At 37.2% G+C, this 22,106-nt stretch overlaps 2 protein-coding genes across 3 annotated transcripts in view; one reads left to right on the forward strand and one right to left on the reverse strand.

Moving 5' to 3' along the window:
• Window positions 1–22,106, reverse strand: part of PRKG1 (protein kinase cGMP-dependent 1) — a 1,177,478-nt gene that overhangs the window by 513,688 nt on the left and 641,684 nt on the right. The gene's annotated exons all lie outside the window — the stretch shown is intronic.
• On the forward strand, window positions 7,413–9,486 carry CSTF2T (cleavage stimulation factor subunit 2 tau variant). The gene has a single exon (XM_054572788.1). It carries the CDS (start codon window positions 7,476–7,478, stop codon window positions 9,363–9,365), a length of 1,890 nt encoding a protein of 629 aa, XP_054428763.1. The 5' UTR covers window positions 7,413–7,475; the 3' UTR covers window positions 9,366–9,486.

The following is a 22,106-nucleotide window of genomic DNA, read 5'->3' on the forward strand; positions in this document are numbered from 1 at the left end:
CTGGGCATTTGTTTTTAGGCGAATTTGAAATGGCACTCTGCAGTAGTGTTTTTCAAGGATCCTTCAAATGTGCTAATGAATTCAAAATACATTCTGTCACAGTCATGTTTTGCTGCCGCTTTTAACAATCCGAGCCCTCAATCAAATTTCAGGAAGTCCTCTTTCCTGTAACGTGTATAAATATAGGCTTGTTCTAGAGGGCAAGTGAGCCTCAGAGAGAGATACCAGCCTAACTTCCGAAGTGAACAGCAGTTCGGACATCCTGCTGATGCTGGACATTGGATTTTTCTGATCGCAGGAAAAAAAGATTCATGCGTTGTTCTTCTTAAACACAAAGGTTGTCTTTATTCAAGACCCGGTTCCAGGACTTGTACTTTTCCACAGTTTAGGAGGATGCTTCCTTCCTCTGTGTTCCTTCAAGTGACAGCCTGAAGAAAGAACAATGTAGCTCTGCTCCTTGTCCAATTAGTTGCGTTTTTCCACAAGTAGTAATCCTAGTGACACCCGGGACATAGGCTCAACTAGGAAACCTGTGTGCCAAACCAATGCACTTTTGTATAAGCCTGGATCCTCCACAGTCAACGTTCAGGCAGGCTCTTTTAATAAGAATGAATAAATGGAAATTCATCCACTGAATATTTGAAGAGTGCATTTCATTATTTAGTATAAAAACTTAATGAGCACCAAAATGATCAGTAAAATTCTCATTGAAGTGTCTAATGGGATAGTGCGTAAAATTATCCATGTTCAACTATAAATCTACTATAAGTTAAAATGGCAATGCTATCCAAGGTTTTTTCTCTGTACAGTTTTTAAAATAATACATTCTGAAAACAGACCATTAGTTAACTCAGTCCAACCATTTTAAAGATAAAAATAAAGATATAAACAAAAAATAAATAGCATTTGACTGAAATTTGGGTCTCTTTCCACTTTAGATGCTGCTTCATCTACTACTATTAATTCTATATAACTAATGTAGGTTAATAATTACTGCACAAAATAAGTAATGATAAAATGTACCATGTATTCCACACAACAATCTAATACAGGTGACATTATTCCCATTCAAATGATGCAAAATGGAAGCACAGAGAATTGTCCAAGGCTACTCAGTAATTTGAAGTAGGAAGCTAACCCAAGTTTCTCTAAAAGTAAAGTGTATTCTTAACCCCATCACTCCGCTCCCTCTCAGAGTGTTGGGATCATAGTTTGGATAGGAAAGTCTGAAGATCTAGATCCCACTTCAAGCTAAGCCAATAACTAGCCACCTGACCCTAGGCAAGTTCCTTGTCTTCCCTGGGCCTCATTTTTCATCTATTTAAAAAAAGGGGGTGAATGACTTAGTCCTTTCAGAGAGAACATTTAGCTCTCTCCAGGCTCTACTCCTGTAACTCTACTCGTGTAATGGCATAGTCCCAAATTCATGAAACCTTCCTCTTGCCAAGAAAAGCCATTTTTCTCATGTGTAAGTAAATGAAATCTACTATTTATTCCTCTGTATATTGTTTTATATTAAATACATTTTTTAAATTGTGAAAAATGCCATGAACCAACCTAATTTGAAATATGAGGAATTTGTGTCCTTTCACTTTTTGGAAAACATATTCATTACCTAAATGGATTTTTTTTTTAAACATTCTTATTTGACATTTAACTATAGCTCTCCAAACTGGAAAAAAAGCACATTTTTAAAATTGTGGCAGTCTTTATATCTTATAGTTCATCTGTTGCCACGGAACTGATTGTGATGTCTAAACTGCAATTAGTTACACTCAGAGACAATCAGGAAGAAGGCCAAGGGGGATTGTATCCAAGTCTCAATAACCTGTGATTACTGCACTAATTGTGAAATGAGAAGTTTAAAATCAAAAGACCTGGTTTCAGGCTGTATCTTTTCTACTTACTAGCTATGTATCCTTGGAAAACTAATTTAATGGAATAATTTAAGAGCTTGAGGTCTTGGAATCAAATTATGTGTGTTAAAATCCTGCTCCTGCCAGTTAAAAATAGGCAAATTATTTAACACCTCTGTGCCTCTATATTTCTTTAACTCTAAATTCAGACACTATGAGTGCCTATCTCAGAAGGGTTGTTGAAAGTGTTAAAATATTGTATCTTATAAAGCATTTATGAGAAGGCCACCTCCCTATTAAATGTTCAGAAGTTTTATGAATAGTATCTGTATTTTGAGTGAGTCCATTGTAAGGTAAAGTTCTAGGTGGCAGTTCTCTAAGTTTCCACACCTTTAAAATTAGGGTAAAATTGTATGTACCTCACAGTATTATTGTCAAGACCAGATGTAGGACCCCAAAGGGAAGTGTTTTGTAAGCTGAAAACATTAAATTGCCATTTGGTTAACATATGTAATTTGTAATAGGGTGATCATGTATTAATTTAAAAAATATTTACTGAGTGCTTGTAATGTTAAAGGCACTGGACTAAGCAATATAAAAAATATAAATCAGATATGTGTTCCATGCTTAAGCAGTAACACAAGAGTATTGGTACCCCTAACACAAGAGAAAAGATAATGGAGGTCAAATCAATACTCTACTTTAAAAGGAAAGTCTTTGAGGTGAACACAGGACAGAAGAGTTTATATGCTGAAGTTGGGCGGAACGAGAAAAAAGAGACAAAAGAAAAAAATCCCCAGCAAAAAGACAGAATGAGCAAAAGCTAGAAAGTTGGAAAGCACAAATCATGTATGAAACATGAAAAATGAGTGCTATGATTTAACCAAGGGAGACTATACGAGGGAAGTGTGAGTAATGAGAATGAGGCCACACTGTAGAAGATATTGAAGAGTAGTCTAAGCGCAGAAGGTATCACTGAAGGATTGTACAAGATTGGTGTTCTTGGACCTCTGCCATTATCATTCTATGTCCATGTTTTAAAACGTGAAAGAAAACCTACTGACTCTCACATCAAGTTAAGGTTCATGAATCTGATCTTCAAAACCTTTTTATAATTTGTCTCAAGGACAATCTTTGATCACACTACTCACCAACTTTCTATGGGTTTCCTCGAAGGGTATAAAAACACCAAGTTCCAATTTCATGCCTTGGTTATTTCTAACTTTTAGCTTATTTTCTTTATCTTCTATTTATACATACCAGATTATAACCCATTGCTTAAATCCCAGCCACATCAGGAAGATGTCCTTGATGATCTAGACTTTACTGCTCTCTTCTACCTCTAATACTTTATATCTATTTTATCAAATAGTAACATGGAACAACTATCACTGACCTAGGAACAAAATGACAAGGGCTCTGGCAGCAGGTCCCCATTCTGGTGCCACAGATTTCCTCTTACATAAAATGAAGGGTTTGTGAATTAGCTGACTCTAAAGTCAGTTCTAATCATTCATTCAACATACAGGGTGTGGCACGAATAACGCCCCTTTTTATTTTGAATTCTTTTATTACAAAATCATAAGTGTATAATTTTGTAACATAATACCATACTCAAACACACCATATGATATTTTAGGCGAAGTGTTCAAATTAAAACTATAAATTATTGCACCCACATTATTACTCTACCAACCACACTCAAGCAGGCATTACTCCTGTCAGACCCTGTATAATGAGCACCTATCTGTGTTAACTTTCAGCCTCGCTGCTGAGGATACAGCCATGAAGAAGACAAAATATCTATCTATCTTTCTACCTATCTATCACCTCTCTTTCTATCTATCAATTACCTATTAATCATACTTTTTGTCTCCCTTTAGTTCAGGGATTCTCAAACTTTGCCCTGTAACAGAATCACCTGGAAAACGGTAAAACAAGTTTCAGTTCACACACACACACACACACACTCTCAGCCTCACCCCACCCCCCGAGCTTTTGTTACAGTAGGTTTGGAGTAGGGCCCCGAATTTCGCATTTCTAAGATGTTTCCAACTGCCGGTCATGCTGCTGGTCCAGGAACGACACTTAAAGAACCTATGTTCTGGTGGAATGTTTCTTTCACTGCTGTATTGCCAGTGCCTAGGATAAATATTTTGGGATAAAATAATAAACATAAGGCATTTTGTTAACAAAAGAAATCCAGCTCTTTCCTTGACTGATGCTATAGTTTAGAAGGAAAATCACAATTTTACTAAAAGGTAGAGGAATTACTCTCATTTGTAAGGTAAAGATAAAGAGGGGTTTATGTCCAAAGGAAAATGAATTTCTGATCTACAGAAAGGAGGAGGGAGATTAAGGAGAACTTTGTGAAGTGTATTTTGATCTATTCCTTGAAGGTACCATACACTTCTTTCAACAATGCCTGTCGTAACTAAATATATTTTTAGTACCTCTTTGGAATCTGTCCATTATTCCATGGTGATACATCTGAATATAAATATTCTGATGTAAAGTTTGATATTTGGAAATATTTAATGTTATATTTTGTCCAAGTATGGTCAGAAAGGTGATTTGGTTACATAACTGTTCTTGGTTGAAAACAAGAATGCTTGTGAGTCAGGAAAACAGTTCTCTAGTATGATTTATAAATGAACCCTCAAACAGTTTCAGGGTAGGAATTTAAAAATTATTTTGAACAATGGAGGCCTACATAGATTAAGTTTACAGTTTCTGAAGTTGATTAGTTTGAAGGACAGCCTCCTTTTGGCCATATGCCCTGATGTGTTTGTTTAAAAATCACTCTTAGTACAAGTGATATTTTGATTTATGGAAAGAATCAACCCCCCAATGTGCAAGACGCCATGTACATTTTTCTTTAGAGTGTGTCATGTTATAAATAGTTCAAATGTAAACATTATGGGGGCAAAGAAAGTAGCATAAAATGGAAATTCTTCCAGGGTATATCTATGCTGTTGCCAAGAAATGTACACAGGTTCCTAAAAACTCTTGATTATTCTGGGCCACTCAGTTAATAGTTTATGTGTCCTGAGCATTAAGCTACGTGCTGGAGCACATTGGTCCTCCATGAAGGGAGCCATATCAAACCATTCTTCTTGTTTGGAATAGGGGGACTAAGGAAGACAGGAAAGACCTATGACCAAAAGCACATTCTTAGAGTCATGGCTTCCCCCTTCTTGTATGTTCCCAGAGTTCCTCAGCTACCCTTTGAGCTCAGGGTATCTTCAGTGTGGGATCAGCATGTACAAGCTGTACAAGGTCAGCATTAAAGTATTCATTTTTTCAAGAGCATTCATATCTATCTCATACTTTATAACAGAGTATACTAAATTTAGTATGGCTTGATACAAATGGGAAAAAAAAAGAGGGATGAGTGGAGTTGGAAGAGAATATAAGGCGGATAAATGGTGATGGGAAAAATACAATTAAAAATCAACTCCAAAAATTAAAAGCAAACACTTCAAGTCCCTTTGTTTAGATCAATGGTTCTTAAAGTTTGGTCCACAGATCAGTGGCATTAGCATCACCTGGAAACTTGTTAGAAATGCAAATTCTCCATTCTCATCTCAGAAATACTGAATTAGAACTGGGCAGGAGAAGTGAAGAGACCCAGCAACCTAACTTCAGCCACGGCTCCTGGTGGTTCTGATGCATGCTAAAGTATGAGACCCACTAGTTTAGGAACTATCAGCAGCAGCAGTAAAGAAACCATCAGACAAGTTGTGCAAACTTTTATAAACTTTAGAATTTATTCTAATAGCCTATTACTATCCCCATAATCACCACATTTAACATACACGCAATTACACACATAATTGATGTCTAAGTTGCCCTCCACAAAATGTGTTTAAAAAGCCATGACTTCTCTCTGTAAAGAGATGGTAGGGAAAAAAAGACAAATGGGCTTGTTTTTAGTTTTGCCAAATGATATATCTCAACTCTCTTCACCCCATCTGCCTCCAATGAAAGAATCGGGGGAAAAATATTATTAGCAAGCACTATTCTGTTTCTTTTGACAGAGCAGAAAGATTTTACTAGGCAATATAAATACACTAAATATATGTAGTTTTAATTGTTCTAAGTAGCCACATTTTAAAAAGTAATATGAGTAATATTAATGTTAAATAATGTTTTGTTTAAATTTACATATTGAGAAAAATCACTTCAACATATAAATATAAAATAAAATTTTACATTTCTTATACTGTCTTCAAAACCTTGAATGTATTTTACATGTATAGCATATCTAAATGAGAATATTAAATTTTAACTGGGTATACTTGGTTTTTATTGAGTGACTCAAATTTATCATTGCAAATGTAGATACTATATCCAAGTTGTTTCAAACATCCTGAAAAGTTTTCCGGTAGCCTAATTAAATATTTGTTTTTATGTTTACATTAATAAAAATAGATAAAATTAAAGATTCCATTTCTCAGTCAAACTATCCACATTTGAAGTACTTAATAGTTACAGGAGGCTAGTGGCTATTATATGGGGCAGCACAGCTCTGGAGCTATGACAGACCACCCCTGGGTAAAAATTCTGTTTGCCACTTTCTTCTCTCTGCTTAGTAAATTATCTGGCCCTCTCCGAGCTTCAGTTCTATGGTGTGCCTGTTAAATTGAGGGATGGAAGAGAAGGTGACCATACACTAGTATGTATACTCAACTTTTGCCATCAAAACTTGGAGCAGAATGGACAGACTGCTCTTCACTTCATAGTAGAGGTGGTGAAGTTGTTGCATCAGGTTTTAATACGCAGAACCAATATAAATGTGTACTATATAAGAATGATTAAATTTAATTCATACTCTGCAGCCATAAATGCTATTAGTCATTAATACTAACATCGGTTAATTAAATAAAAAAGTAATATCATGAATAGCCCGACTGCTACCTGAGCGCAAGGAGATAAACTGGGAAGGGCCTGCTCCCTATCAACAGTGGTTATCCTCAGGGAAAAGATCGGGGCGGGGATGGAGCCGGCACACACTGTGTTTCTGTTTCTGGGCAGGAATATTTTCCTAAAACGGAGCTATTACTTTTGTATTTTAAGGATCATTTCCCAAAGCTACTTTAAAACGGCTACACTTTTATAAAGCTTACAAGGAAATGCTCTATGAAAATACTTATATTGGAATGAAGAAGAGACTGCCTTATTCGGCTTTCGGTTGGCGGTTTCCCGCCCTGGCAAACGGAAGCGAAAGCTCCCTTGACGTCAAGGGGAGGGGGCAGCCTCTCCTCGTTACCATGGTGAAGTCTATGGGGCCATCTTTACAGAGGTTAATAAGCCCCAAGCTTTTCCTAGCGGGGGTGTGGTGCGGAGCCAGTAAAGTCCGAAGAATGAGACAATAAAGGAATCAAGCATCTAGGTAAGACGCAGCTGACAGAATCACGTTAGAAGCAGGGACATGAAGGATTAGCTAATTTAGTGAACCGTAGAAGTGCAGATTTCGCGAACAGGCGGAACGATTTAAGTGGACTTCTGAGGTTTCTGCCCGGAATTGGAAAGCCGCTTCCGCTGCTCAGCGGAAGTGTGGGTCTGAGGAGGACGGCTTACAAGAATCCGCTCGCTGCTGTGTGCGGAGCCGGAATCATGTCGAGTTTGGCGGTGAGAGACCCGGCAATGGATCGATCACTGCGTTCTGTGTTCGTGGGAAACATTCCGTATGAGGCAACTGAGGAGCAGCTAAAGGACATTTTTTCGGAGGTTGGTTCTGTTGTCAGTTTCCGGCTGGTATACGATAGAGAGACGGGAAAACCCAAGGGTTATGGCTTCTGTGAGTACCAAGACCAGGAGACCGCGCTTAGTGCCATGCGTAACCTGAATGGGCGGGAGTTCAGCGGCAGAGCGCTGCGGGTGGACAATGCTGCCAGTGAAAAGAACAAGGAGGAGTTAAAGAGCTTAGGGCCTGCCGCGCCCATCATTGACTCACCCTATGGGGACCCCATCGATCCGGAAGATGCCCCTGAGTCAATTACCAGGGCAGTCGCTAGTCTCCCCCCGGAGCAGATGTTTGAGCTGATGAAGCAGATGAAGCTCTGTGTCCAAAACAGCCACCAGGAAGCTCGAAACATGTTACTTCAAAACCCTCAACTGGCTTATGCGCTGTTGCAGGCCCAAGTTGTGATGAGAATCATGGATCCAGAGATTGCTCTGAAAATTCTGCATCGCAAGATACATGTTACGCCACTGATTCCAGGCAAATCTCAGGCTGTCTCTGGCCCTGTCCCTGGCCCCGTCTCTGGCCCTGGCCCTGGCCCTGGGCTCTGCCCAGGACCTAATGTTTTGCTGAACCAGCAGAATCCTCCAGCTCCTCAGCCTCAGCATTTGGCTAGAAGACCTGTGAAAGACATTCCTCCACTGATGCAGACCCCTATCCAGGGTGGAATTCCGGCCCCGGGGCCCATGCCAGCCGCCGTTCCTGGACCTGGCCCTGGTTCCTTAACTCCTGGCGGAGCTATGCAGCCCCAAGTTGGAATGCCAGGGGTTGGTCCAGTGCCTTTAGAGCGGGGGCAGGTGCAGATGTCAGATCCTAGAGCACCTATGCCTCGTGGACCCATGACTGCTGGTGGACTACCTCCTCGAGGACTGTTAGGAGACGCTCCAAATGACCCACGTGGAGGGACTTTGCTTTCTGTCACCGGAGAAGTCGAGCCCAGAGGCTATCTTGGGCCACCCCATCAGGGTCCTCCCATGCACCATGCCCCTGGTCATGACAGCCGTGGCCCTTCCTCACATGAGATGAGGGGAGGGCCATTAGGCGACCCCAGAATGCTAATTGGAGAGCCAAGAGGACCCATGATAGATCAAAGGGGTCTACCTCTGGATGGTAGAGGTAGTAGAGACTCTCGAGGGATGGAGACCCGAGCCATGGAAACTGAGGTCTTAGAGACACGAGTGATGGAGAGAAGAGGGATAGAGACCTGTGCAATGGAAACCAGAGGAATGGAAGCAAGAGGCATGGATGGAAGAGGAATGGAGATACGAGGCCCTGGCCCCAGTTCGAGAGGCCCCATGGCCAGTGGAATCCAGGGTCCTGGTCCCATTAATATGGGAGCAGGTGGTCCTCAGGGACCCAGACAGGTCCCAAGCATTTCAGGAGTGGGAAATCCTGGAGCGGGCATGCAAGGAGCGGGCATGCAAGGGGCAGGCATGCAGGGAGCAGGCATGCAAGGAGCGGGCATGCAGGGGGCTGGCATGCAAGGAGCGGGCATGCAGGGGGCTGGCATGCAAGGAGCGGGCATGCAGGGGGCTGGCATGCAGGGAGCGGGCATGCAGGGGGCTGGCAAGCAAGGTGGAGGCCAGCCTAGCAGTTTTAGTCCTGGGCAGAGCCAAGTAACTCCACAGGATCAAGAAAAGGCAGCTTTGATCATGCAGGTTCTTCAACTGACTGCAGATCAAATTGCCATGCTGCCTCCTGAGCAAAGGCAGAGTATCCTGATTTTAAAGGAGCAAATCCAGAAATCTACTGGAGCTTCTTGAAAGGTTTTAGAAATACTTGGCAGTTAACCCCAGAAAGTTTTTTGAAGCATAGCAAATGGGTGCAAAAAGCTGACTTCTGCACCCACACAGTTTAATGATTAGGGTTTCCCTCCTGCCAAAACCTAATCTCATTTTTTTTTCTTGTTTTGCTTTTTACTTTTACTTGGGGCGGGGGGGGGGGCAGGGGTCGAGGAGGAGGGAGTGGTTCTGTTCACTTTAATTAAAAAATAACTGAAAACGATTACATTATACCAAGTAAGATTACAAAGAATGTGCAGCAGTATTCTAAGTGTCTGCAATATGTTAACTTCTTTTTAAAGACATATTGAGTAAAACAATTTAAAATCTGCACATAAAGACTAAAAGATGATCTGTTTAAATGGTAATGTACCAAAATAGTTTAAGGTTTTTTGTTATGTAAGAAAATAAAGTTTTCCTTTAAAATATAAGATACATAGTTTGGTAAGTCATTTAAATACAAAATCCTATTTGGGGGGGTGCAGTAGAATGTTGTATTAGGTTAAGCATTGTTTCAGTGTTTTAAAATTATTTTGAAATCTTAGAGTTAACAGGATAAATCTAAACTTGTGGTATTGGAATTGTTTTTCTAAAGCTATGCATCTGGTGTGATGTTTCACTTATCTCACCCATCAGAGGCCAGCAATATTCAGGCCTGACTTGAACATGATTTTACTGGAACAGTTCTAGGATTAACCAGGTTAGTTACGTCTGCTCTGATAGAACTCAGTTTCTCTCTCCATACCTTCCTATCTCTCAATAGTCTGTAAGCCCTAAATCTGAATCTGAGTTATTCTTCCCTAAAATCGGTCTCTAGGAACCTGTGTATCTGGATGAATCATACACCACACTGAGCTTTTCATAAAAAGTAAAGGGCTTTATGCAGTGAAACTCTGCCTCTTGGTAACTAGCTTTCATATGCAGATAATGCATTTGATCAGCTAGAATCAGAAGTTAAAAATCTTAGTCTCAGCAATATTTAACATACCTTTTAGTGTTCTTTGAAGAAAATCTGTTTATCTATTACCATTTTATCAGAATAATTGAAGCCCCAAGGTAGGTAGACAGATTCTTGTACCTAAATTCTCTGCTCAGTTGGTGGTTATTACTTTTTATTAAGTCATAGAGCTATTTAGTTTTTGTTTATATACCACTGAGACATAGTTAAAAATCATTAGAAAGGTGGGGCTTAGCACATTTCCATCAAAATTTATTTTTAAGCCTTGAGGATGTGGACATAAAAAAGTATACCCTACACCACTACTTCACAGAAGCACAAACACCTAAATAACCAGGTGATCTTACCCTGAATTGGCAGCGGGGGGGGGCAGGGGCTAATACCTGGTTACAGAGGGGAAAATGTCATTTAACACAAGGAGAGAACTGACACTTGGAAATGGATTTATTTTCCCTTTGCAAGGTTTTACAACATAAATGGGTAATTTTACTCTACAAAGTTTTCATCCCTGTGCTTGTTTCCAGCTACTTGTTTTACTTGTGTTCTTATTCATACTGTTAATTTTCCCATGTCTTATATATGCTTCCCCTAGATTGGAGGGGATAACTCTTTTTTACTTGTGTGATAGTTCTGGATAATACTCATTCACAGAGTTTGATTACTTTGAAATTATAGTTGCTTTATCCCAAAGCTTTCACTGAAGGACTCTAAATGAAAATCATTAAATGTTATGCTCTTTGATGTAGTAAAATCTCTGCATCATTTAATGCAGACTTAATAAAAAGAATGCACAATATCTGATGTTTATTTTTAATGAGTGCATTATTCAAGTGATCTATTTTTGAGAGATCCATGGGGCCTTTTTAAAAATTTTTTTTTTAAGTGAAAAAGACAAAATGGAAATTGCAGGAGTGGATGGGAATCCCTTTCTTAGATCCATTATCTTTAGTTACACAACTGAAATAACTATAAAGGCATGTTATCCTGTGGTTGGTATCAGTAGCAACATCTTGGTGGATATTCAGATATTAGCCTTCCTACTGTTTGTTCCCCACATAGAATTCTTTGTATTCCAGGATCATCCTGTATCGTCATTACTGATATATCCCAGGATCACCTTATAGATTTCTTTGTTACTGGCAGCACTTTTGTATTTCAATGCATTTCGTTTACTTTTACCTTCTTCCCATCCCCACTTCTAGTAGACCAGGAACTGTGAACACAAGCTGTCACTCATTTCTGTGTTCACTCTAGCAAAAATCACAGGTGAGAAGGACAAAACATATCAGAGACTTAAGGGGGGGGGAAAAAAGCCCCATTAAGAAACAGCACATAAATTTCCCCCAAAGGATTTAGATTGCATACAGACCAAATGAGCTATAACAACTATTTATATTTGAAAGTAAACTAGAAATAGATAATAGAAGCAATCTCCTTTACTTCAGTAAACCTAATAGGTTATTTCTTCCATTTCACTGCCCGACTTTCCCAGTATTGGTGTAGAGTATAGAGCCTTATTTCATGTTGATAGTGAAGAATACAAGCAATGTGTGTCTGCTGCAATTAATCTCAAGTATCTTATTTTTGGTTGGTTTCAACCCCTGGTATCCTGCCTTTTCCCATATATGGATAGACTACAAAGGAAATCACAAATTCATAATAAGAGTTAAAGATAGTGGGTGAAATACTGATTTGCCAATGCCACTTGGGCAGTACATGTGTCTCAGGAATAGGAAATGGTCAGATTTAATCAGTGCCTGCCATTAGTTCTTCCCCTCTTGTATTATTGATGAACATAAAAATGTGTTTTAATATCTGAGGATGCCCTTGTCTCAGGACTACTGATTTTGGGGTATTCAGTAAGATATAAGTCAGTGTGAATTTCAGATAAAGGCATGCAGATTCAAGTGAGATTGTTTATGACTTTCAACCACACTTAAGAATTCTGTCAGAAAAGCAAAAAAACAAACCTTAAAGCTTGCAAAGCTTTTGTTTTTTCATGCTGTCATGGGGCATTAACTAAGCACACGGAACCTAATTTCCTATGGTGTGTCAGGCCTTTTTCTTAGGTCTGATGAGGTCTAAGGATAATTATCTGCAACAACCTACTGTGGCAGAGAAACTGAATTATCAGTTATATCCCACAGTCTTCACAAAAGAATATGTCAACCTCATCTGCTTTATAGTATCAGCTGATCTCGACAGATTTCTGGTTGGTGCATGCTTTTCTCATCAGGCTCTTGACAAGAATGTTCGACAGTCAAGAGCTACTTAAAGGAAATTAATATATTTAAATAAAATATAATTTAATATTAAATATTAGTATAATATATTAGTATATTATACAACATGCTAATATATTTCATGTATATATTTCAGACCTTAATCAGATTTTTAAATATTTTAATGTGCTTTTATGCATCCTGAAACAAAGTTTATTCCATTGGTTGAAAATTCAGCTTCACAATTATATTACCAATTACTTTTCCCCTGACATGGAAACTAGCATGTTTCTTCTTGATATTTTTCTACCAAGGTTATATAATTTATCAGTAAAGGACATGTATTGTATCAAATATGACATTGAGGTAGCAAGGTCAAAAATAACAAACCTGGTGTTTATTAAATACATAAAATAGTACAGTATTTACCTAGAAAAAAAAATGATGTTCTGATTAATAACCCTTTTAAAACCGGATTTGATTTAGAGCCCAAAGGTAGGTAATATGAAATTATTTGAATAAAATACACCACATTCTCAATCATAATCGATTTTATATGATTCAGTATATATATATAATATGCAAACATTTGAAATCAAACTCGTGTCACAAAGTGGACAATTAAAAATTGGTCAATTCAAAAAGTCATCTATTTGATCACTTATGTATTGTTTATCACAAAAATGGATAATCTCTTGGGCATTAAGAAAAGAAACCAGCAATTCCATCCCAAATAATTTTCTCTAATTAGCTGTTTTTATCAGAATTTGTCTTATTAAACTACTAATCTCTTAAATAATTTACATATCTGTGGGCCACTTAGTAGGCCTTGTAGGCCTTAGATTGTTCCATTGCCTCATCTTGCTGTCTGAATATGAAGCAACTTAACACCTGTTTAGGAATTTGTAAATGTTTTTAACCCTGGACAGTCCACGGAAAAGATAATACCCGCTAAAACTTTGTTTCCAATTTTCTTTTACTTTAATAACATTCAAAACATGAGACATCAAAAATTGTATGCTTGAGTTAATAATGTGAAGGAAAGGCCTATATTGCTTGGTACATTAACATTCCTAAAATTATATTCTATATCCCAAATATCATTCTTTTTCTTTTTAAAGATTTTATTTATTTATTTTTAGAGGGGAAGGGAGGAAGAGGAGAGAAACATAAATGTGTGGCTGCCTCTCATGTGCCCCCCACAGAACTTACATTACATTTACTTATCTTTCTGTAAGAAACAGAAATTACATTACTGAAATCTTTAAAATCACATAATCCCCCTCCACCCCCAGGTCAATTTTGTCAAAGTTTTGTCCTATAGAAGCTCTAAATATCTTTGGACAATGAACTCCAAATCTGTGGCCTGTGCATCAGTGACATCTGCAGATATGTTTTGTTTGATGACCCCAAGTTTCTCAAAATGTTTGAATCTGAATATATTTAGGTGCAGCATATATTCTCCAATCTGGGCACAGGCTCAGCCTCTCACTCTGTCTTATAATAGGTTTGATTCACATGATTACTTGCCAGTCTTTGTAATATATTGAATTTACTAATCCTGCTTTTATGCTATAAAAACACAGCTATTAGAGGCCATTGAAATTTTGATAAATGTGAATAAGAAAAATGGTCAAGCAACTGATTCAGCAGTATTTTTCTGCAAAATCAACAAACCAAACAAAAACCCAGAACAAACTAAAACAAAAGAAAGATACGGCACGTTTTTTAATTTATAGCTTTCGATGATGTATACCAAGAAAAAAAAAGTCCTGGTTTGCTAATTCAAATGACTATGTTTCTCCCACCAATCATCTGTATGACTAATAAATAATAAAGTAAAATGTTAACATTTTTCTATTCAAAAACATTTATAAAATGAGAAATACGGGTCATATATAAGTAATAGTAAATGTTAACGGTTCTAGAATAGCCACATGTATAGTATACATAGTAGAACAGAGCACTCTAATTTTTATGTTATTAACTAAAGATTTTTTTTAAAAAGATCCACTATGTAATTTCCACATAGCAACCATATTGATTTGAACAAATGGATGACCTTAATCAGATCATATCATTCTCTTGATTAAAACCTTTCATGGCTTACATTGCTCCTGGAATAAAATTCCATATTCTTGCCAAGTCGTATAAAACCCTAACTAATTTGGATCTTCCCTATACCAATCTCACATCTGACCATTGGTCCCCTGGCTCCCGTCTATCTACAACTACTTTGGGCCTAGCTTCATTTTCTTGAATTTGACAAATCTCATATTCATCTCTGAGCTTTGTCCTGGGCAGTTTCCTTTGCTCTTACCTCACTCTTTTCCTGGGTTTTGGATGGCTAGTTGATTCGCTTTACTCAGGTTTCCACTTAACATCTATCACTCAAAGAAGCTTTTCTTGAAGGCCTTGTTTAAAATGGTCTCCTCATGCTCTCTCATTTTTGTTTGTTTTTAATTAGTAGCTCTTTTACCTGAGCACAGCTTAAACATTAATCCATGCTGTCCATCCTTTTTGCAAAGTATGTTATATGCACAAGACAAACTTAGTAATTGGCATTAATGAGTTAATCTTTATTATGTCCATACCACATTTACCATGTCAATTTTGTTTGTTCCCAAGTTTATGTTGTGTACTTACTACTGCAATGTATAGATATATGTATAGTCATGGGTATATAGATATAAATAGTATGTGTGTATGTATATGACATATGATTGCAAAAAAAAGGTTATTTCTAAGAAAACCATGCTGAATGTATATTCATCATGTCAATTGTATTTGTAATCAGCCTAAACCAATTGCACTAATTTTTCTAATGTATACAGTGATAGACATATAGTATTAACACGAATGTGGAAAAAGGGTAATATGTCTATGAAAACTGTTGAATGTTTTGAAAACGCTGATAAAGTTTGAATAGCTAAAACTGAATAGTTAAATTTTGTGGGAGCGAGATAGTAGAAAAATACTTTAAAAGATCTTTAACATCTAGATTAAGCACTCATATTACTCTGTAAGTGTCTAAATCTTTGTTCCATTTTAAACAAAGTTTGAAACCAGTAATCATAAAGAAAAACACTATGTCAAAACCTTCAATTTTCTTGGAAATTTTTCCATAATGAAGGAAAAAGTCCTTGAGGAAGTTGAATTTGAAGATTTGTACTGTCACAGTTGTTTTCCTTCCCTGTCTAAGGATATTGCCCAGGAAAGGCACAAACATTCCTCCATCCTAGTCCTCCTCCTTCCGCTCCCCATGATACTTAGGCTGAAGGAAACAGTATGCTTTAAACTGCTGTTAACTCAAATGTGTCCTTGGACCATCAGCGTCACAGGGAAGCCTGCAAGAAATGCAGAAATCTGAGCCTTGCCCCAGACCTGCTAAATCAAATATGCATTTTAGTAAGATCCCCAGGTGATTCAAATTCAAAAAAAAAGTTTGAGAAGCACAGCTTAAAGCTAATCCTAAAGAGAAATTGAAAAAAAAAAAAGACTTTAAAATTAACATCATAAATACAATAAATAGAAGGGATACTGAATTTACCCAAATGGTTGCCCCTCCATTATCACAGGAGGTCAAGAACTGGCAACAATTCATACCTCTCTGAGGTAAATAAAGGAGACAGCCCCTCCATTAGAAGCCATATTGCAAAAGGAGCAAATAAACAAAAATCCTGTTCCTAAACAGATAATTTAGTGAACATTAGGCTTAGTGAGAAGCTTAATATAAAACACCGTAGCTGAAATTGCTGTTATTTTGGAAAATCACCTAAATTTGCATTTAATCTATGTGAGACTTTTTTCCCCCCCTGTGGTAGAGGGGAAGCTATGTCAGATTCATTAGAAACAGTACATTTATACTCATTATCACATATCAAAAATTGTTTCAGACAAGCTGTAAAAATTCTCTCATAAAATCTGAACAGTTTCTGGATGCACAAATCATGTAATCTGCTTGATAAAATATATTACTGTCCAAGCTGACTTCACATAGGAGTACTACGCTTCCCTTTGTAAGTGTCTCTCCCGATAACCCAGAAATAGTTCCTAAATTAGTTCACATATTTTATTATCTAGACAAATAGAAGAAACCTTGAAATCATAAAATTAGCATGTTGCTTGCTAAGTGAGAAGTAAACCTGCAATAGAATTCTGCTTCTAAATATTTTTTTGAACCTTATCTAAATCTCTAAATATTTTTATGCACTGCAAAGGAAAAAAAAAAAAAAAACCTGTATAACAGAAGCAGTGAACAGTACCTGCCCTGTTCTGTTTTGTTCTGTTTGTTTGTTTTTTCCTCCTGTTATTTTCAGTAGCTTTATTGGAAGTGGTATAAAAGTTCTATACTGCAATATCAACTGGATCTGAATTAAGCCTACAAATATTATCCAAATCAACATTTGTAAATTAAGCAAATTAGATTTTTTTTTCCCTTAAAGAAAAGTTTACATTGAATTTAAATGATTGAACTCAAAATGTTTCTAGCAAACAATTTAAATTCAATCAAGGCCTTTCAAATGATTACATCAAAGCCTCATTGCGAGGCTGTGAGGATGACCTTGGAACATGTCTCGCTATCACATGTATTCAGACTATTTGTACTCTGGTTCTTAATTTGGGGCTTTGTTTGCCTAGAGGGGAAACAAAATTTGCTTAATTAGAATATTTTGAGAATCAGAAGTGAGATGATTTTTAGAATGTTGATTGGTGGGGATTTTGTTGTCATTGTTTTCAGATAAACACGGTTTAGCAATCTTCTCCCTAGCTAGTGCTTCTGCTGGGATCTGGAAAATAGTTGAGCCTTGAGCAATAATAACATTGGTTTAAAATGCTCTAAAACTGCCCCTCTTGAGGAATTAGAGCTGGGTTATCTTGGGGAGAGGGGAAAAGAGGCTTTTCTGCATCTCTTTCCCAGTCTTTCTTTCACATAGTATTGTTCACAAGGAGGTGGGAAGGCTGACTGGCTGGCTAAGGACACAGCCAGGACCAGTACAGGTAGGATTGCGAAAATGATTTCTTGTCAAGACCTCGTGGCGTCCTGCAGTTTACCGGCGCTGGAAAGTGGTGTTTGAGCATAAATTTACTCTTCAGGGGGACAGAAGGAGGACAAGAGGGGCAGGGGAGACAGCTTAAAACAATTTTTTTACTAGGTCCCTCCAAAACCACAGACGTGCTCCACATGATCATGGCTGCTGTCTCGAGCAAGTAGTGCCCCTGCCAGTTCATCTTCAGGCACCCAGTGTATCTTTTGGGTCCTACCTGCCATGCCTCTTAAGAGTTTTGTTTTGTTTTGATAAAAAGAAGAAAAAAATCATGTGCATTGTTACAGACATGAAATATAATTTTTAGAAACAATTTTACTCTAGTTGGCATTTTTATTTACATAGGGATCAAGTATTTTGAATTGCTGGAAGGTGTCCATGTCAGTGGAATTTCCAACATTAGTTAACAAGATTCAGGGGAGGAAAGAGATGTTTTTGAGAGGAGCCCGCTAGCAACGGTATTTCAAGTGCTCTAGAACTAACACAACTTCCATTGTTTAGGTCCATGCCCTGTTCTGGAAGGTTGGGTCACGGTTTATATGTAAAAGCATTTATCAAGAATCTACGAATGCCAGATACTTGACATAGATCATCTCAAATTCCACTGAAGTCTGGAAGCAGTATGGAAAAATAAGCTCAAAGCAGTTAACTAGTTTGCCCTGAACCACATAGCTTATAGGAGGTAGAAGCGCCACTGAATCTGAAGTTTGTCTGACTCCCAAGCCCTCACTCTCCCCATATAACATTCTGCTTTGAGAAGGAGATCGTGGCACAGTTTTCATGCTGGGGACTGAATGTGGAGAAACATCAGGCATCACTTTCACTGATTGAGGAAGTTTATCACAGGCCTATAAAGAGGTGATTTACAGTCAACAGTGAAAGATTTATAAAATCAATCTTTGGTCCTTACATTTTTTTTTTCTCTTTTTTTACTCCCAAGAACCAACTAAACCTAGGATATAGGAGAATAGAGAGAAAAAATATCAATACATTATTTATATGAAATCTATAAAACTAAATATTTTCTTCTGGATAGTTCTAGCCAATTTATAATAAAAACAAATCATGTGACTGACTTTTCCTGTGATCTATTTTTACATTTTTATAAATATATAATTTACATACTATAAAATTTACTCATTTTAAATATACAATTCAGTGTTTTCAGCATATGTAGAATTGTGCACCGTTAGTACAGCCTAAATTTAGAACATATTCATCAACCACAAAAGAAACCCTGTACTTGAGCATTCACTCCCCACTCTTTCCTCCCCATTTAGCCCTAGGCGACCGCTAATATCTATAGACAGAATATCTATCTGTCTATAGATATTCTGGGTAACCCATATAAATATAATTTTTAAAAAAATGTTTTTTGTGACTAGCTTCTTCCATTTAGCATGTTTTTCAGATCCATATGCTGTAGCATCTGTGAGTACTTCATTCCTTTATATTGCTAAGTAATATTCTACTGTATGAATGTAGCACTGTATCTATTCACTAGTTCATGGATATTTGTATTATTCTACTTTTTTGGCCATTATGAATAGTGTTGCTATTAACATTTGTGTGCAAGTTTTTGTGAGCCTGTACGTTTCATTTCCCTTGGATATATACCTAGGAGTGAAATTGCATAATATGATGACAGTATGTTCACCTTTATAAGACCTATCAAGACTATTTTCCAAAGTAACTGCACCATTTTACATTCCCACAGCAATGAATGAGGGTTCTGGCTCCTCCATATCTTTGTCAATACTTGTTAATTTCTTTCTTTTTTTTTTTCATTATAGTCACACAAGAGTGTGTGAACTGGCTTTGATTTGCATTTCCTTGATGGCTACTGATGTTTAGCATCTTTTCATATGCTTACTGGCAATTTTTATATTTTCTTTGGAGAAAATGTCTGTTCCCTGTAATTTATTTATTATAAATACAATGGCTTGTGAATTCAGAATTTCTATTTTAGGTAAGCAGAATATCAGATGACAAAAATCTCTAAAACATGAAAGAAATTAGTTCTTTTCTGATTTAAGAACTGACCTGAAATAGGAGGAGTCAATTCCAGTAGGAGTGAGGGTTTTCCAGTATATTCTTTTACCCTTTGGAAATAGAACGTGATATTTTCATGGTTTATATATGTTATTGGGGGTTAGGACACACTAACCCAAAATATGGAACCTTGGAATATTGAATACTTTAAGCTAAAGAAGTTTGAAAAAAAGACAGAAGCAGAAAGGTCACTGAACATCTGCTGTCCCTCTCCCCTGAAACAAGTCATAAAACCTTCCCTGGAGAGCTGCTTCTCTATACCCTGAGGAGAGGAACACTTTCACCTCGTTAGAAAAGGAATGCCCAAAAGAATCTTGGTAAACAGGTCTTACTAAATGTCCCAGTTTATTGTAATTACCTTCCACTCCTTAACCCATGGCACTTCCTCTCTGATTGTGCCCTTCATCAGACCTAGCAGGAAGGTACTTAGGCCGGTTCTTTCAGGTCTTCCTTTCCTTAGGAAAGCTCCTGCGTCATGCAAAACTTATATTTAAAAAAATTTGGTTATACTCTTTTTCCTGTTAATCTGACTTTGTCAGTGTAATTTTCTGATCCATCCAGGGATCCAATGAGAGTCAAGGAAAGCTTTCTTCTCCCCTACACTATGAAGACATTAGTTGAACCTGAAGGGAACAGAGGGTGCTTTCCCAGGGAAACCATACAGTGTTGTAATAAAGAGCTGGTCTCTGCTAGTGTTCAAATTCTGACTCTAGCTTTACTATGTGCGGGACCCATTTCTATGCTTCACTTTCAATATCTGTACACTAAGCTAACTACCTTCTAGGGTAACTGAGAGAACTGTTTGATAAATCACTTCGCAACACACCTATACATAGTAAACCTTTGATATGTGGTATGTGCTAGATATTGCTGTTATTCCTTAAAACATAAAGCTGTAGACATAGAAGCCAGAAGAACAACATGAATATGTGAGCCAGCTGTTTACCACTCTGTGCGACACAGAGAGAGAAAGAGGATGGAAGGACTCAGCTCAGCTACGAGGACCTCCACTTAAGGAGAGGAAAGAAAGAACACCCAAAAGAACTCAATTACCAGAGCAGGAGGCATTTCAGACTAGAGTCTGTAGACAGACCATAGGGTCTGGGCAGGAAAAGAAAAATGCCACCTCTCTCCTTTACCATATTCCTTATATTTCCTTATGTGGTAAAGTTGTATTTTAAACAAGAACAAATATAATTAAGAGTTTGCAGTGGTTAAGGCAGTCTTACATTGAAAACCTTTTAACAACCACTTCTGTTTGACCCAAGAGATTGCCAGCTCCTGAAATCCTGCAAAAACGGTATCAGAGTTTTATCTAGCTTGAATTTTAAGGCTTATATATTTTGATTTCTGATAGTTTTATCCTGTACAATAGAGGACAGATTTTCAGAAATGTGTTTCCTTTTATCTAAAGCAACCTTTAATAACCCAATGAAAAGGTTTGAGAAAATATGTGTACTACTTATTGTGATGTTATTATATATCAGGTACATGTATCTTTTTTTAAAAGATTTTATTTATTTTTAGAAAGAGGGGAAGGGAAGGAGAAAGAGAGGGAGAGAAACATGTACAAGAGAAACATCGATTGGTTGTTTCTCATATACCTCTAACTGGGGACCCGGCCCACAGCCCGGGCTTGTGCCCTGACTAGGAATCAAACCTGCAACCTTCCAGTTCACAGGCCAGCGCCCAATCCACTAGGCCAAATCAGCCAGGGCTGCATCTTAAATGTTTCTTTTACAAATGAAATGTTCATGTACAACTTAGCTATTCAGGCTTTCAAAGATGGTGCACACCATCCTATCATATCAATTAAAAGTTTCAGAATAAATGCATCAAAATATTATGACTTAATTAATCCTCATACAGTATTTTGTGTTTTACACATTTCTAGTGTTTCTGAACCTGACTTAAGGAAATGATCCTACATAATTATGTATATTGGGAAAGCTTTTATGAAACACAACCAGCTTAAGGGAAGAGTGTTAAAATAACAAATCCTACAATTATGCTTATTTTTACCATAACTTGGCAACTACCACAATAGTTAATTACACTGAAATCCAAAGTTATTGGTTTTGTTTTGTTTTTTTTTTGGTGGTGGAATGCGAGCTTTATTTAGGAACTCTTAATGAATATCATGTTTTTAAACATTCACTTGATATTAATTTAGCAAATACTTTTTGTTTTCTATAAGGAGATTTATGTAGAACTATTCATCATGTTTTGGAAAGTATTTACTATGACTACTGTATTTCTGCTCAAAATTTTAGTTATCAAAACAACAGCAAAATGGGTAAATTTCCAGTTTATAAGCCTGTTACTATAAAATTAATTCACATCTAATATTTTTTATCTATACTTGGCAGCTACTAACTTCACGTGGCTATTTAAAACAAATTGTGGCTGATTTTTAAAGTTTATTCACATTTCTTTATTTAAT

The sequence above is a fragment of the Pteronotus mesoamericanus genome, unplaced genomic scaffold, assembly GCF_021234165.1.
Source record: "Pteronotus mesoamericanus isolate MK-2021 breed Mesoamerican mustached bat unplaced genomic scaffold, CSHL_Meso_final contig_24, whole genome shotgun sequence".
Taxonomy (NCBI): Eukaryota; Metazoa; Chordata; class Mammalia; order Chiroptera; family Mormoopidae; genus Pteronotus; species Pteronotus mesoamericanus.

What these genes read in the sequence shown, in the direction of transcription:
- CSTF2T (XM_054572788.1), top strand. Translation starts at nt 7,476, where the DNA reads ATGTCGAGTTTGGCGGTGAGAGACCCGGCAATGGATCGATCACTGCGT.